We start from the raw sequence: 18677 nt of genomic DNA on the forward strand, positions 1-18677 counted from the left end.
ATATTTATTGTAATACATGCAGGCTATGTCAGACACACCAGTGTTAGCATATTGTCTTCAGGTTGTGCCCTCGGTGACTTGTGGGCAGTCCCACTAACTTTGAGTATCTGAAGACACTGGCTTTTCTGAAGGACCTGCAATAGCTCCAAATTGTTCATCACACTATAACTGGTAGATTATGTTAGTATTTGACTATACTTTATTCTTCCTCACTCTGTAGGAATTAACCAGTGGGATAGGTTATTGATGGAGGGAAGGGAAGTTGTAGGGAAAAGGACTGCTGCTCACATTGCTAATGGGCTGGAGGCAGACCAAAGAGAAAGTCCCTTCTTAGGGTACTTGTGGTGATTTAGCCAAGGGAGAGTAGTGCTAAATAAAGCTAAACAGGAAAAGGTTTAGCTGTCCCGTGAAAACTCCTGTGTTTTGAGGGAGGGAAATTCCATTTGGCGTCAACCAAGACTTTTCACTGTGCTTTGTGAAAAAAGCAGAAAGAGAAAGACGAGGCTTCATATGCTCCAGAATAACCAGTTGTGCGCATGAAAGTCAGATTCACTTCACAGCTCTGTATCAGGAAGACCTAATTCTGTTTCCCCATCCTAAAGATTTTCTCGAGCCACCAGGCTGTTGGATATTCTGAGAAGGGTGAAAACATCTGTCTAACAAGAAACTGCTTTCTCATCAAACAAGTACGTGCAGTTTTTTGCAGCACCTTCCACAGAAAGCTGTGTTGAATCTTTCCACACTCCCCCACAAAAATCTTATTTGCTTAGTAAGTTCCTCACCCAGTGCCAAACCAGATTTCCTCATAATCACACAGAGCTGATGCTGCTGACATTGCTCCTCCACACATAGTTTATGTTTCTGCTCCCCCTCTTCTCCCCTTCACCGCATAATAGGGCTGCTGTCCCTTTCCCTAGGCACAAAAAGGCTGCTGACACCCCTCCATACACTCCAACTTCTACACACCCAGCAGGAGAGAGAACAACTTCAGCTACCCTGAAAGTAGTTCTTCTATCAGAGGGAGCTGGCTGAGCCAGTACATTTTTCATGAGAGAGAGAGGAGCCTGGTAAGAGCCTTGCAAAGCAGGCCGTCTCATTTAAAAATTGTAGCCAGATTACTTCTGCTGTAGTCTGCCCTATGAGTAACAAGGCTGAGGTTAAAAAACTTGAAAGTCCTCAGCTATCCCACCCCATAGCTGCCTTATCCAGCCCACCTTCGAATCCTCCCCTGCCCTGCTCTCATGTGCCTTTCCTTGCCAGCTGAAGGAGAGAGAGAGCGAGAGAGAGAAGAATAAGCCAAAAGCTGCACAGTAGGTATTCCTCCTCCTCCCAGCCCCATCTACCAGCCAATGTGAATGTGCAGTAACCTATTTTGCTGTGCATTAGAACGTCGTGGGAAAAACCATAATAACATGTTAATGCACAGTAAAATTAGGCTATTGCACATTAAGTGTGACTAAAAATGCAATCAGAACTCTTGGTAGAAGTGATATCTTTTATTAGACCAACTAGATAGTTGCAAAAAAATAAAAAAGCATGCACTTTCACTACTGCTCATTAGGGCAGCCTAATGCACTTTCAGTTAGACCTCAGACTAGAGGTACTAAACTTAATGTGCAGTAGCAAAAGTGCATTAAATGAATGTGTGAATGCACCCCCTAAGAACCAGAAAGACTAAAGCAAAAGGCAAAGTGAAACATACCTCATAAAGACATGTTTAAGAGCAAATGTGGTGTGTTAGTCAGTGAGGACCAGTGAATATGAAGCTGCCCAAAGCTGTTTCCAGTGTAACTTTTTAAGATGGATTCATGCTTCAAATAATGCATCAGAATGGAATCCTGCATCCTGAAGGTGATGCACTTGATAGAGATTGCATTTAGTGAATACAAAAAACACCCATGGTTTGTTACCTTGTTTTTTGGGTGGGGGTTGGTTGTTTGTTTGTTTTTTTACTTTCTGATTGATAAGCTTGAAACTGAACTCAGTCTTCATACATTCCATATGTTGTCTTCTGCTGCACCCTGATCTGGTTGGGCAGATGGAGTTACTGACATTGATCTTTCCTGGTTTGATGTTTAAAGAGAACTAGTGCTTAGACATTTTGGGAGAGGGATGGTTTGAACTGACACACAAGTTCAGTCCTGTAAGAGGCTGAGCATTCTGGTTCAGATCCAGCATAGCACTTAAGCACGTGCTTAACTTCAACCACGTGAATAGTCCTATTGTCTCCCATGTCACTCCTGCGTACAACGTTGAGAATGTGCATAAGTGCTTTGCTGGACCAGGGCCAGAGTGCACTGCACCTTCCAGGAGCAAAGCAAGAAAGAATTGCATGGACTCTGTGACAAACAAGAAGAAAAGGTAAGATGAAAGCTGGACCTAGCAACCTTGACAATGTTCCTTTCAGTGCTTGATCCAAAAGTTGTTATTTTGAGACTGTATGATCCAAGGGCATATTACTTTTCTAATACTCATCTATCAAATACCTATCTATCCAAGGGTTTTCTCACATGTTCAGGGCCACATGAGCTACAAGCATTGTGTCCAGATCACCTCAGATTTAAAAAATAATTATTTACTAATGTAGGATGCAATCCTGCAATTGGGGCCATGAGGGTGAACCCTTATGACCCACGTAATCACATCAGAATCAGTACAGAGAAAATTGTCTATGCTTTAAAATGGGAAATATTAAAAGCCTATGTCTAGGCCTCCATCATATCCACCATTTACATCTGCAATAAAAATGAGGGGGGTGGGGGGTCCTTCAGAAGATGTAGGAGTTCAGGGGTTAGTAAGCATCAAGACTTTTGATCACTACCTCAGTTGGAACTTCTTACATCTATACAACTCATCTGGAAATGTCTGGAAATCTCAGGAAATACATTTTCTTGAAAAGATTTCTGTTACTTGTTATGAGTTGGACTATAAATAACATTAAGGACTTTGGGGATGTTTAAACATCTCTGTTTCTTGTCCCAGCTGATACAGAGGCAGATATAAATGACACATAATAGGTTATGAGAAAAGACGTCCAAATGGTTCTAAACCTTTTTCTTTAATTCACTTGGGGCTGGAGTGAAAGTTTGTATTACTAGTTACAATTTTACTATTACCACTTCAACCCCCTCTACATTGCATTTACCATAAGCACTCTGAATGGTGTGAATGAGCATTACAAAAATACTATTAACTTTACTCTTCTGTAGGGACTTCCACCTGAGGAATTGAAAGAGCCTCACAAACTTTAATAAATTAAACCTCACAACCCAACCATTAGGTAGGTATCCCCTTATTGCCAATTTACAGGTGGCAAAGCTGAGCCACAGAAAGACTGAGGCCAGAACATAATCAATTTCTAAGATGCTTCCACTTAGGCAGTTCAACGCTTGTAATTTATGCATGGCCTGTGGGTGAAATCTGGCCCACAGAGCCATTTTATCCAGCTTGCAGAGCCAGTGAACTTCAGTAGCGTTCTGTTAGTGGGGGGAGGGAGACTTCTCCTATATCACAGCTGGGCTGCAAAAAGATATGGTGGCAGTGGCCGCAGCAACAGCTAGGTTAGTAGAGACACCCTGCTTTGGACCTCAGCTCAGTTGTTTCAGCCAGCTGCCTGTTTACTATCACCAACCATTGCCCTACATAAGTTATCCTAGCCAACAGGATTAGGCACCTAGGTTTCCTATCAAGTGACTATTAAGTTCCTCCCAAAGCTGATCTGTATCACCTAGATTCCTATCAGCGGGGAATTCCTGGTTTTTTAACTAATCACTTATTAATTTTAAAAGCAAACAGTCTGGCAGCAAAGACTGAAACCCAGGATTTCCTCCTCCCAATGAAGTGCTATAAACACTTGGCTATGGAGTTATGCTTCTTCTTGATCAGGCTTTCCTAAGAAGTAGATGTGGGGAGACTTTAGAATGAGTGAAGCCTAGAAACCACATCTCCCACTTCCTGGGCAAGGCTATAGGGCAAAAGATGGGCTTCTCCTCCTCTTCCTCATCAGTCATTTTCTGCTGAGCTTTATGCATACTCTCAATACTAAATAACCACTAGATACAATATAGTCTGTCCTCTCTTAGGCATCAAGGACTTAAAAGCATAACAAATTAGGTTGGACAGGACCTCAGGAGGTCATCTAATCCAACCCCCTGCTCAAAGAGGAACACCAAGCAAAATTAGTATGGCACATGTGCAAGGATGATGTGCAAATTCATGAAGTATTCTATATTTTTCTACATCTCAGGAGGAATAATCAAAACCACAAATATAAAATGGGTGACACATGGCTGGATGGCAGCACTATGGAGAAAGACTTGGGAGTCTTGGTAGATCACAAACTCAATACGAGTCTTCAGTGTGATGCAGCCGCACAAAAAGCGAGTGTGGTTTTGGGATGCATCAGAAGGATGAGGTGCAAGACATGGGAGGCAATAGTGCCTCTCTACTCAGCACTGGTTAGACCTCACCTAGAGTACCGTATGCAGTTCTGGGTTCCACATTTTAAAAAGGACGTGAAGCAGTAAGAGAAGGTCCAGAGGCAGACAGCAAAGATGATAAAGGAACTGGAAAGCAAGTCATATAAGGAAAAGCTAAAGGAGCTAGGCATGTTCAGGTTCCAGAAAAAGTGCTTAAGAGGGGACATGATAGCAGTCTTCAAATACTTGAAAAGTTGCCATGAAGAAGCAGAAAAGCACTTTTTCTCTCTTACTGTATAGGAGGATGTGGACCAATGGCTTGAACTTGCAGCAAAGTAAGTTTAGATTGGATATCCAGAAAAAACTTATTCACTGTTAGAACATGTGTCACAGTGATTTTAATCAGGTGTTAGCTACAGCCAAGGCTAGAGACTTTGTCTTGGTTATGCCAATGCTCCTGCTGGGAGCAAAGCCAGCGGTTCCTGGCTAGAGGGTCTTGCCCCTCTGTTCAGGGTCAGACTGAGTGTCATATTGGCGTAAGGAAGGAATTTTACTCATGGTCAGATTGGTATGGACTGTGGGGGTTTTTGTCTTGCTCTGTAGTGGAGGGCATGGCCTGCTATCCATGATCTGATCATATATTGAAGAAGGACATTGGCTGCTGTGGCTCCCCTGCTTTACCTGTGGCAGGTTAGGGTGTTAGGTCTATGTTGTATCAGGGTTGATGGTAGTCTTCTGTAGAGTATAGTTCATGGTTTGTATGGGATGGTTTGATTGGGATGGTCCTGCCTCAGGCAAGGGGTTGGACTAGATGACTTCTGGAGGTCCCGTCCAGGCCCACTTCTCTGTGATTGTATAATTCCCAACTCTATTATCCCAGTCAAGGCTTTGTCTACCCAGGTCTTAAAAACCACTAAAAATGGAGATTCCACAACGTCTCTGTGAAGCACGTTTCAGTGCTTTTCTATTGTTCTAGTGAGAAAGTTTCCCTAATATCTAAACTACACTTCCCTTGCTGCAACTTGAGACAATTGCTCCTTGTTCTGATATCTGCCACCATGGAGAACAGTCTAGCACCATCATCTTTGGAACTATCATTCAGGTAGATGAAGGCTGTTATTAAATCCCTCGTCAGTCTTCTCTTCTCCAGACTAAATAAGCCCAATTTCATCAGCCTCTCCTCATAATTCATGTTCCCCAGCCCTCTAACCATTTCTGTTGACCTCTGCTGGACCCTCTTCAATTTGTCCACATCCTTTCTATAGTGTGTGGGGGGGCAAGCTGGACGCTGTACTCCAGATATGGCCTCACCAAAGCTGAATAGAGGGGAAGAATCACTTCCCTCAATCTGCTGGCAACACTCCTACAAATGCAGCCCAGTATGCCATTAGCCTTCTTGGCAACAAGGGCACACTGCTGGCTCATATTCAGCTTTTTGTCCTCTGCAACCCCCAGGCTCTTTCTGCTGCTTTAGCCAGTCAGGTTCCAGCCTGTACCTGTGCATGGGATTTTTTCATCTTAAGTGCAGAACTTTGCACTTGTCCTTATTAAACTTCATGGCTAGGTACAGACATTACACATAAATCACTTTAAGTTTAAACCTGTAACAGAACAGATGTTTGGTGCACATAAATTAGTTTGAAAATGGCTGAAACTTGTTTAAGATAAACCTGGTTGAATGTAGTATCAGACTTAACTGATTTGGCTCAAATAGGTTTATGCAGTGTCTGTCCCAAACCCCTTCCTGGTTTAACTTAAACTGGAGTCTCCCAGAATCCCAGATGCTTTGCACCCCTGGGTGGGGCTGTCTGCTCCAGAGAGCTGAGCTGGTCCTTCCCCTTTGCCTTCTGTTTGCAGCTTTGATAGAAGCAGCAGGCACAGCAGGATCTGCCTGGCTTCCCCATTACCCAATCCCCCCTCACCAATCCCTGCTTAAGCAGGGATTCCCCCTCCCCTCTCCCAGAGCATGGACTGTAGCCAGCATGTGCTATTCCACCTAATGCAGAGACGTGTCTGTGTAAGGCAGACAGGACAAAGGCAGACAGGACAGTGTCTGCTTAGGGCTTTTTGGAGTAAATCAACAGGCAGCTTGGTAATGTCCCTCCATTCCTTTCTTGGAAAAAGTTGTTTAAGAAGAGTTTGAACTAATGAGAGAGGCTTTTGTTTTCTTGATGGGCTGATAAACACTGAGTTAGGGGTGATAAACACTGTGATATCAACTCCCTGCTGGGCTGGTCAGGAGCAGTGGGGGAGGCACCCCTCCCTAATCAGAGCATCCTGCCAGGGCTTAGCCATGCTCCCCCTCAGCTCAGCACTGTGGAAGGGAAGGGACAGCTGCTGTAGTGCCCCCTGCCACTGCAGGACTAAATTTCTTCAATTCAGAGGGGTTATCTGTACGGTTACAAACCGGTTCAGCCTAGACAGGTTAGATTAACCTGCAAAGACTGAATCAGTTCAGGCTTTTTGAATGTCTGCCCGTAAGATTTCTTTTGGTCCAATCCTCCAATTTTTCTAGAACTCTCTGAATCCTAGGCCTACCCTCCAGCATGTCTACTGTCCTACCCAGCTTGGTGTCATCCACAATTTAGGCAAAGTTAGTTGCTTCTCAAAGCCAATTCCAGTGAAATTAGATAAATTGGGTGCATGATCTGGTCAGTGCAGTAGCTCAAGTCTCAAAACATGGGGATCTTTTAAAACCAAAATGGAGGTGCCTAATGAAGCCAGTGATTTTCCAGTGAAACAGCTGTGTCAAGTTGGATCTTTTCTGATTTAGGTATCTAAACTCTACTTACATCTTGTTAGGGGACTGATAAGATTGATTAGGATCTGGCCTTAAATGACTGATCCAAGATCACATAAGAGCTAAGTGGCAAAGCTGGAAATGGAACATCTCACTGTACCTACTTAATGCCCTTGTTTTAACCATTAGATAATGTTTTCTCTCCTACTATATCAACATATCGGTCTGACAGCATTTGGGGCCAAATCATCTTCTCTCTGCAAATTACAAAGACCTGTCAAAAGCGAAAAATTAAAGAAAATTTTGTTCCAAACAACAACCAAACAGGTACAGGTAGGCATCTACTGGGATTCTCACACAAAGAAGCCAATAGGAATTCAATGTCTGGATGTTTTTGAAAACCCACTAGGTAGCTGTGTGCATTGTCAAGCACAGAAATACCTTTAAAATCTAGACAGAGGTCCTAATTCATGGTAGAGGTATTGGATGTTATCTTGTGTCCAGACATACACCTTGAGATAGGGAGGAATAGCCAAAGATTTTAAAATATAATGTGCTTTTGTGTCAGTACGAGCATCTTCTCAATCCTGGCATACTAGTGCTTTACTACTCCCCTCTCAAGCCCTGGAATTAATGTTAGAACTGTCAGTGCTAATCTCTCTGGAATTTCTTATGGAAATGGGGTTGATTTTCTGACAGATCATAGTAGAAAGTGGTTGACTGCTAGCTTCAAACTGCTACACCGTACTGACATATCTTTCAATCCGCAGAGCCCCAAATGAATGGTGAGGTGAGGCTTTTGTGGAGCAGTGGGTTCTGGCTTATGCATGGTCAGATCTTCCAATTTTATATTAACATGGCAGGCTTGTGTGTTTAATGCCTTCAGCATCACATGGTGCAGCACCCTCTGCAGTTCACTGGAGTATATTTGAAATTTTAGGGCTAGGAAAAGGCTATCTGCTCCAAATCTGTTCCAAAAAGGCTGTACACTTCAAATACCAATTGGATATATACAGATAGGCTTGATTTTTCTTTTCTAGCCTAAATTTTTGTGTTCTAAGTCTTAATGTACAGCAGATTTTACAATAGAATTATGTGTTTCTTAGAAGGTATAATTTGTAATAGGAAGACTGATACATCCAAGGGCCTGTATTTTCAAAGTACCTAGTGATTTTGAGTGCCTCAATTTTGGCAGGCACTGTAAAGAAGAGATGTGAAGAGTGCCTGATTTTTTTAGAGGGCGTATTCTAAAAATCAACTCAAAATTGTTAGTCACTTTTGAAAATGCAGACCTTATCAGCTGTGATTGGGATCATAGGCAACCCTTATTTACCATTCCTCTTAGAAAGCATTTTCCAGTACTAATTGTTCACTCGGTATTAGTTCAGGGTGTTGATCTATATGGTTTTACTGCCCACAGTAGCCATATTAGTGACTCGCCTTTTTAAGAGATGAACCTGAGGAAGTTAGTTATTGACAACCTTGCAATTTGCACAATAAAGTTTAACAGTTTACATCCACTCTAAAGCTTTATCAATGTTTTCAATGTATCACCTGCTCAGTTTATTGGTACTTATGCATACATTGATTCTTTCCCTCTCTTTTTTCCCCAAGCATGCAAACGTAAAGAACAAGAACCGAACAAAGAGAGGAACAATTCCCAGAAGAAATCTCGCCTAGTTTTCACCGATCTTCAACGCAGAACACTTTTTGCCATCTTCAAGGAGAACAAACGTCCATCCAAAGAAATGCAGATCACCATTTCCCAACAGCTGGGCTTGGAACTTACCACTGTCAGTAACTTCTTCATGAATGCTAGGAGGCGCAGTCTTGAGAAATGGCAGGACGATTTGAGTACAGGGGGATCCTCTTCAACCTCCAGCACTTGTACCAAAGCATGACTGAAGAAAGGAATCTAAATTGGGCACAACTCAACTATAAAAAAAAAAAGAAAAGAAAAAGAAAAAAAGGAAAAAAAGATGAAAGAATGGATTCTTGGTGGGGCCCTTCACTGGTGATTGGAAAGCACAATTCTCTCGGAAAGTAATTCTAGCCTAGCTGTAAACATAGGACACTTTTTATGACTATTTAGTCAGTTTTGGAAGGCTAAAGTCACAAATTAATCTCTTTCAGTATAATATTACACTCAAGACAGATTAAGCAGGTCTGAAACGTAAGTGGGTCACTCATGACACAGATTTCTCCTTGAAAACTGAAACAGACTTAAAATATGAAAAAGCAACAAAGTACTGCAGATCACACTTGGAGTTGGTTGCTACACGGGAGAAATGCAAACATGTCTGACCTCATCTTTTTCAGAATGCTTAGCTTCACCACATCACACTATACCAAAGTTCACAGTCATGATACAACAATATGAGAAGGGAGCACAAATTTTAAGACAGAGAAATTTAAAAATCCAAGAACCTGTTTTTTAAACTCAGGCACGGTTTTATTAAGCATTTTATGGGGGAAGGGGGGGAGGGGCAGGGCGAATGATCCAGTTTAAGTTTTGGGTTTTTCTAAAATTTATCAGTAAAAACTCGCTTGATCTTGGATTAGTAATAATCAGTTCACTTGAGCTCAAAGTATCAAGCACAAAGACAATAGATATAGAAAATGGGATGGTTCTGGATTCATTACATCTGTTCTTTCAAAAATGCTCTAATTTGTGAAGTCGTTAGTGAAGAGTATGTGACCACATAAGCCTCAAGCACACTTTGCAGTTTGTCACAAATTCTGTGTTTGTACATAATGCAGATGCACACTCAGGAGGTCAATTTAACTGCTACAGTACATGGAACAAACACAAAATTTTGTAAGAGCTAGATTTTTTAAGGTTGTTAATATGCCCTTTTTAGTTATGCTTCTTGTTTCTCGTTTTTTGTGTCATTTTCACTGAAGAATACTTCAAGACTTTTGTTGTTTCATCTGTTCTGGATTAGAGTTCTGTGGTATACTTTCTTGCAGAACAAATAGCAACCTCTTTAAGGATATCATTGACCATTTTAGATATGCTGCATATGACTTAAATATGACATCTAAATTCATCACATTGTTAAATCCTCTCCAACCACTTCATCTAACCTGATAAAAACACAGCACACCAAAGATAGCATACTGCAAACCAAAGACTATTAAACTTGCCATTATCTTTCATCATCATCATCATCACCACCACCAGATTGTGGTTATTTTAGAAATCAGAGTCTTGCATACACCAAACAAAGCATAAATCTCTTGTTTTGATTTGCTATATAATTGAGCAGAAAGTGAATGCTGAAAAAACAAGCAAAGTTGTAAGTGGAGTAGCAGAGCTAACACAGCCACACTAGCTGCAGTTACCGTAGTCTTCAATACCATAAGCAATCCTTATCACTGAACTTGCCATGGTCACTCGATGTGCATATTTACCAGTGAATGGCCCCTTTTGGAACACCAGTTGAGTGTTCAAAAGCAAGCCAAACGCTGTAATGATTCTTTAAAGACACTTGAGACTTTTTTTATGTACTACTTAATCGAAACCAAAGAAACTTTTTCTGCACCTACTTCTTCTGCAACAAACTGTTCCATTTAAAAATAATAAAATAAAATTAAAAAAAAAAACCAAGGAAGCACGTCAGGAAACAAACAAATAACACACTGTGTTTTGACAGACATCTTGGACATTTTAGGAAGCAGATTTCAAAGAAAGGGTTGACAAGAATGAAAACAAAGTAAAGCCAATGTGATTGCTGCTTCATTTGACAACTCAGTTATCTTAAAGTTGAAGATTGTCTTTAATTTGTGCCTATGCAGTTTTTTCAAAAGAACAAGGAACAGAGCAACCGAAACCTCAACAGCTACAATACCAAAGATGAGGCTTTCTCACAACTTTTGTTTCAGTTCGTTATCTCCTCTTGCACGGCTAAAATGCTTATAGCACCATTGATCTGTATAAAGGTAATCAATTCTGTTTCTTTCAGCAACAAAAAGAGTGGTTTTATTTATTTTGAGTTTTTTTCTGTTTCTAACCCCACATGGAAGCCTTTGAAGGTTTCCATGGACTCCAAGTATAAGATGATGGGATACTAAACTAATCTGTCTTCTGTATCCATATGAGTATGTTATAATGTTATTTCTTTTAACAGGTAGAATTGGTCTTTTATATGTGCAAAGATTTAAATACCATCGCATATAGGAAAAAAGGGTTTACTGACATGATCCTCTTCTCTTTCCCCTTGTATGAATCTTGAACTATAGAAACTGATATATTTCACTGTAAGTACTTCTTATCACTAGAGAAGAGCCTGAATCACAAAGGTCAGATACAGAATTGGGACAAAAAATATGAGCTTCCAATAATCATGGTTCTTTGGGTTATTTTGCTGGATGTAATAGTTATTAGACCAAATTCGGAAGTCGGTCTAATAAGACCAGCTGAGAGCTGGTACAGATCTCAGCTTTCTCAGTGTTTTGTAGTAGTCTGAAAAACAATGTATCTAGTTTTTCATTTCAGCTCCATCTCTACTCAAACTTAGGGCTGCTTTTCAGATAACATGCAAAAGTAATACCACCAGGTAATACTTCTTACATAGTTTAAGGAAAAAAAGAAAAACAGAAGATCTCCCTATATGAAAGGATAGTTAAGAAACTTTTCTAAAAAAATAAACTCAAAGTTGTTACCCAGGAACACTGGGATCAGCAGTCAAATTGACAGAAAAATATTCTTAACAAGTTTGCCAGAGAGCAGATCATACCTGATTCTACAAAGAGCAAGAGACAGAGACAGAGCTGAACTGCAAAACTCATGTATCGACTACATGTTCCCAAAGTATCAAGGTGTTTGGGTTTAAAGATCTGAGTTGGCTTGAGTAGAAAAAGGGTCCAGCTCTGAAGTTTTGATTCAGACTTCATCTCCAAAGTTTGACCCAAGGTGTATTTAGATCTGGGAAGGTTGGTTCAGGCCTATCTCTAAGCATATGTTTAAGTATCATATTGACCAAAGTGGTAATTTTGCATCTTTATGGTGTTATTCTACATTTTATGGTAGTATCATACAAAGTTGTTTCTCAGAATCATTTTCTTAGATTCTGTTCCATAACACTGCTGTTTTATAAAGGGGACAAACAGTATTTTTGTTAATCCACAGTCCATAATTTCTTGTCCCAAGTTTACTGTTTTTTTTCTATGATAACAAACAAAAAAAATAAGATCTCAGGCATTATTTATGTAGTGTGGTCAAAGTGAGGTGGCTATGCTAGATAAGTTTTTCATATAGATGGGTATTTACTCATTAAACACACTGACATGTGGATGGGTTCTGTCCTTTGCATGCCATATCCCTAAAATCAAAGAGAATGTGCCATATTTTCCTCATATTTATACTGGAAAATTGGAGTGATTCTTGATGTTTTAAAGAGTAAAAGAGAAGTGTTGAATAAGTAAAATTTTACAACTCCAAGACTGTTTTACACCATGTGCCGTGAAACCCAATGGATTTTCTAAAATCTCTTGGCAGGCAAGGTAAAATCTCTTATCACTTCACTTTCATAGTCTGAGGCAGCCACTAGTAGCCTTAGGTTGATTGATAGTATCACAGTCTGTAAGTCTCTACATGACATGACTAGGGGAATTGGGGACTGGCCATTGGATTGCTTCGAACCAAAGTAGCAAAAAGGTGTTAAAATTTTTACCAATAAATTTATAAGTGTTGTTCTCCTCATCTCACCAATAAAAATGCAGAAAATGGCCAATCCTCAGTAGAGAGACAGTATGAAGTATGGGCTAGAAATCAATTCCTAAGCTTCCTCGCTTCTCAGAGCCCCAGTTAGGTAAAAACAGTCAGCTAAAATTATTTTAAAAACATGTTTTTAATTCAAGAATCAAGGTAAATCTTTTTTTTTCCCATTTGATTCTAGGCCAGTAGGTGTAGGTAGGGTAGTTAACTATGAACAATGAAAAATAAATCCTCTAACTCAAAAGGAGTATTTTAAAATTGCTTCAAATGTTTGGATTTTCTCGGTACACAAAACAATACTTTAATTACAGCCTTTACATTTAAAATACTAATCAACCTTCACACACTTAAGACAATATGATATCCCAGATAATCCTGTTATAGTAAGGTTCCCAACCCTGCATCCTTTTACTAAGGCAAAACTTCAGTTATCACTTCCTGATTCTGTAATGTCCACGTCATGCCATGTAATACGTCCATTTGCCAAAAATGAATTTAATATGATCACATGAAAATACTGCTGCATTTTTTGACCCCTGCTTCATTCATCACCCCATGTTAAGTCTTTCATTTCACTGTCAGTAGTAGCAGGCTTTTTATGTAGCATCTCTCTCAGAAAAAGAGTGTTAGCAGCATATACTATGCGTAAACTTATATGTGTATTTGTATGTACACATATAGACAGTATATGGTATATTCTGTTCATTCTAAAAAAAACCCCAAATGGATTACTTTTATATACCATATGTTTATAAATCTATACAGCTGTATACTGCAATTTGTATCTTTTTTATTTATTCTCATACCAAAAACCTAATATGTAAAAATAGTATCCCAGCATCTTGTTTACCGTATACTTGGAGTCACTATCATGGGCACATCCAAGATGAATTCAACTTTCAAGAAACCTTGGATATTGTTTAATCATCTGTGAAGGAACAAAGAATGTGCTTGATTACTTCGGTTGAATAGCTTTATTCTAGATCTCTCTTAACTAAAGCTAAATCCAAAGACCTGAGAAGGACTAAACCAGCAAAGCAAAGCTCAAGCTTACTTAAGGGGATAGCGGTTTCCTCTTCCAAAAGGAGACACAGTAATGACATAGCTTTTGAAAGGTTGTGCTAGCTATGGGGGGGAAAAAAACCCAGATGTTTTTCCTTGCTTGTCACGATACCTAAGTATTTTTAAGAAGTGGGGTAACTTTATAGATTGTACTTGGCCTACTTTATATTTATTAAGGGTAATTTTTAGTGTTTAAATTTTTTGAAAACACAAATCTTTGAATGGTTTTATTTTTTCCTGACAATTTTGGGTTATGACCCAATATATTTAACTATTAATGAAGTAATTTATTTAATATAGTCTCAGAGCCATCCTGAAGTCTTTATGCAGTCCAAACCCCATTTAGTTTCATATTATTTTTAAAGTGTGGTGGGAGTTTTGCCTGGCTAGAGATCTCAGGATCAGGCTCAAATGGTAGTCATTTGTAACTTAATTTATTTAATTCAATCATTCCTGATTTACTTTATCATTTGGGTTAATTTTACTTATTTATCAATTTTAGAATTGTAGCACATTGTAGATGCAAAGCATACATTAGTACGTATACTTTAAAATTAGTATTGCTTCATAAAGCAGCCGCATTCTGTTACAGATGGGGAAAATAACAGGTTACATAAACAAGTTATAAAATTTTATTTCCTCTTTTAATTGATTTAATGGTTTAAATATCAACAATTAAATTATTTAAGTTAATTCACCTTCCTATCTCAGTAGAAAGTGGGACGTATAATTATTATGGCACATAAAGCCTTCATAATGTAACTTATTTATTTAACTTATTTAGCATCTACTGAAGATGCCTTTGTATAGTTTTTGTTTTTTATTTAGAATAACTTAAAGCACTACAGTTGATTTTCTGTCAGAGCAACAGAGCGAATTTTGTGGACAAGCAATGAATATTCAGCCTAAAACTGTGCATTCAGAAACAATAGGGGAAAAAAAGACACTGAAATACTTTGCCTGAACTTTGTGGCTTCTTAAAATTTAAGCTGGGGGAAAAGAAATACAATGACAAGCAAAAAGAGAGAAACCCTTAAACTAGCTGCTTCCAAGAATGAACTCTGTGTGTGTAAAAAAAAAGAAAAAAAAAGAGGAAAAAAAGAAAAAAGGAAAAAAAAAAGAAAAAACCTTTCTATTTCTAGTGAGAACCAAAGAGGCTACCTCACTGACTTTTTCCATTTGTAATTTTAATCGTGTTGATGATACCAAAGATACCAAAGATTTCTTTCTCTGTGCGGTCTGCATTTTGCTTGTGCTCTTTATAGTTTTAACTTTTTTCTTCTACATACAGTAATGTACAGCTGCAACTCAGATACCCCAAAGAAATAACTGTAGTGGGGGCTGCCAGTTCTGAGGAAGACATTTTCTGTGTTTATCGTATCCCTTTCTGCCCGTCAAAAATGTCTGAAGCAAAGCCAGGCGAGTTTAGAGACTTATGGAACTGTTTTACTTTCCTTACTAACCAAGTTGTGTAAGTTGGGGCAAATGTGTTGAATCTCAGTTGAAATCTGATTTTTGGTCTTCAGCTGTTACATTGAAGAAATCTCTAAAATCTTGTCAAGTGCAGAACTCCCACTGAAGTATTTTGGGTTTTTGTACAAGAATCAAAGGCAGAATAGGAACCAATGTCTCCATCTGTTTTCCTGTGTACAGTGCTTGCAAGACACAGTCCAGTCCATAACTATTCCTCCATGGGCTACAGGGAGGCTACTTACATATACTCACACAGAATGGGTACATGGACGGGTTACAAAATCTGATTTAAATAATGAGGGTGGGATTGTAGCCACTCATATGAAATGCATGAGAGAAGAGGAGAGCCCAAGGAGCTAGAAATATCAGCCCGGTTCATGGCCATGAATCAGCCCTTCCTAGACTTTAACTGGTGGAGGCTACAAGAGAGAAAGGGACTGTGGAAAAAACCCTGGTCATACCCAGTTCCCTCTCCCTTTCAGCATCCACTCTCTGCCACTGTGTGACACATGATACTGGGCAAGATGGACCAGTAAATGGTAATCCATATGTTCTAGCCCCTCTATAAGTATTAGCTCCATGAAAAGAGGGTGGTGAAGGGGACTGTGGACCAATAACACCGCACCCTTCTTCCCTTCCTGTGTCAGTAGGAGCAGTCATGTGTATAGGGAAAACTTATCAGATCCTTTCCAGGGATGGCATAGCTGCCAAGTCTGTCGGGGGTCCAAAGGGCAAAGAACAGCTCCTGTCAAAGATTCTGCTTACAGCATGTCTGCATCTTCTCTGGTGCACCCGAGACTGCAATAGATACAGTCTGCCCTGGGCCATTTGGTGATATTCTTCATTTTGATTTATTGAGCTGTAGAGTAGTAATATTTAGGTACAGACAGAGATAAAAAGTCAATGCAATGATTAGCTTAGAAATAACAGCCTATAGCTGCAGCTAGATATGCTTGAGAAGCATAACACTATTTTTAGTAGATTGCTGAAAAGTTTGGAAGGAATTTCTGCCCATTCAAAACTTTGCACAAGTATTGTGGGATTTTTTTTTGATTATACTTTCTCTATAACATCAGGTACTGAACACTGCTAAAAGCAGACCCCAAATAGATCAGGTTCTGACCCAGGTGAATCCTGCAGACCAGAAGCTGATCACAGATGGGTCAATACAGAGAGGGCAAAGGAATTCATAGAATTATTCTGGCTTTCCACCGGTGAAGCTAAGATCCAGAATGAGCCTGAGTTCCTAATTAATATATTAGCTGTATGAAAAAAACAAGACTGCTCACTTGTGTTTATTTTCTTATAATTACATTTTTCACATCGTCATCAATTAATTCTTTTTCTCAAGTTAGCAATGAAGTGAAGATGCATTAAGCTCCATTAGTATCATGTTCCTAAGTGATTCCTTTGAAGTTGGTTGCCTCTTTTTTTGTCATCAGGGAATAAAAGATGACCTTTTCCATTTACTTCTTTTAGCCTGTTGTGCAATTGAATCATTGCTTTTAATGTGGGGAAATATTTTACAGCTTTATTTCTAGCAAGTGTGGGTATAAACAAGAGAAAGTACTTGGTTTTGTTTTACATAGAGCATGGTGAATTTGTAGAACTTTTTGTCACAAGAGGTTGTAGAGGCAGCTAGCATAACGGGGTTCAAAAAGGGATTAGACAGATTCATGGAGGGTTGGGATATTGGGAGTGCTTTAATAGAGTAATCAGGGATGTATCCCCTGACATTCCTAAATGAATGCTAGTTTATGCCAGAAAGTGTAAATCTGGGGATGGATCACTCTAGACATGTCCCAGACATACACTCACCCTTTAAAGCATCTACTATTTGCTACTGGAGACAGGATACTGGGCTACATGTACCACTGGTCTGACCCATGGTCGACATTTCTGATCGTTTTATAAAGGGCCAAATTCTGCATTAATTTTAACCCTGTACAATTCCATTGACTTCAGTGGGAGTTTTGCCTTAGTAAAGGAGGCAATAGTATGCCCATTACAAGTAGATTCACAGAGAAGTGCAGTCACTTTTTTGTTCACCAGGGTCTGTAAAGTCCATGGTCCCACTAAACAGAGGAAAACTCCTTGCATTGACTTCAATAGTATAAGGGTCCAACCCTGCAGAGATACAAGAGCCTGGATTCTGCAGTGAGGATCAGAGCAGGCAGACCCTCATACACACGCAGAATCTCTTGGACTAGGATCCTGCGCAGACAGACAGGGCCGCTCGCACCGGTCCCATTGCAGAATGAAGGCAGCAAGACTGCTGCACTCGCACAGTGCAGTGACCATTTTGCTTTTCAGCAAGCTGTTTTGCCTCTGCAGAGCACTGGTGATTCACATAGGCAAACTATTTTTGTCACTAATTCAACACAAAAGCTCCATTTTGGTATAACCTTTGCCTTTTTGTTCAAAATAAATCTTTTCTCTCTTGGAAAAGATAGAGACTTGACAAGTGTGCTTTCTCTCTCTCTCTGTCCCTCTCTCTCTCTCCCCATATATATATATATAAATATATATATATATATTCCTTTAACAAGAAGCTATAATAATTCTCAGGATGCCTTCTAGGTGTGGAGGAAACGATATATACCTTGTGCTAAGTAAAACTTTCCATGCCATGCCTCCCTTTTTTTACCTCCCAGTGTACACTTAAAAGTGGCAACAACTTGAACACAGAAAATATTCAGAATTGGCAGGATCCTCTACAGGAATTGCATCTCTTACTAAACTCATGCTTCACTTGCAAAGTGTGACATTACCACGGGACGAGTGCCTTGCTTGAACCAAAGCAACGATTTTGCCAGTCTAGACCTCTCTGTGCTTTTTTTATTCTTCCTGTGAATACCTCAGCTTCAACTGAGCCGCCATAATGTAGCTGGTGGGCTTATTGTACTGTGGTGCTTTGCAATGCAACCCTGCAAAGAACAAGATTTCTAATAATACCAAAGGTTCCTCCCCTCTTTCTTCTTCCTCCTCCTCCTCTTCTATTTCTTCATGGTTCCAAAGCTTTAATATAAAACTGGGCATGTTGGCAACGCAGACCGCACAATTCCTTATCGAATTTTCTCAGATATACCTCATAGAAAATAGTGTTTAGAGTAATGTTATTATAGCGTATGTAATAAATTATTCACTGTTTCTTTTTGGTAACTGTGATTTTAAAAAAAAAAGAAGCTTTATACGTTTTAGGTTGTGCTTTTGTAATAGACAAAAAGGTGCGCTTAAAAATGTATGTCAGTCTTTTTTCCCTTTG

At 39.5% G+C, this 18677-nt stretch overlaps 1 protein-coding gene and 1 non-coding gene across 2 annotated transcripts in view; both read left to right on the top strand.

The window, feature by feature from the left end:
• ONECUT2 (one cut homeobox 2) overlaps positions 1–9613 on the top strand; it is a 44075-nt gene extending 34462 nt beyond the window's left edge. The window contains exon 2 of the mRNA XM_090037178.1: positions 8773–9613. Coding sequence (XP_089893304.1) covers positions 8773–9059 — 287 coding nt within the window. The 3' untranslated portion in view covers positions 9060–9613. The remainder of the gene's footprint in view (positions 1–8772) is intronic.
• Positions 4133–4235, top strand: LOC149868039 (U6 spliceosomal RNA). The gene has a single exon (XR_016441530.1). It is a non-coding gene; the product is annotated as a U6 spliceosomal RNA (small nuclear RNA).
• Positions 9614–18677: the final 9064 nt, after the last annotated feature.

This window comes from Crocodylus siamensis, chromosome 3 (assembly GCF_052110815.1).
Source record: "Crocodylus siamensis isolate JL-2025a chromosome 3, ASM5211081v1, whole genome shotgun sequence".
In the NCBI taxonomy this organism is placed as follows: Eukaryota; Metazoa; Chordata; order Crocodylia; family Crocodylidae; genus Crocodylus; species Crocodylus siamensis.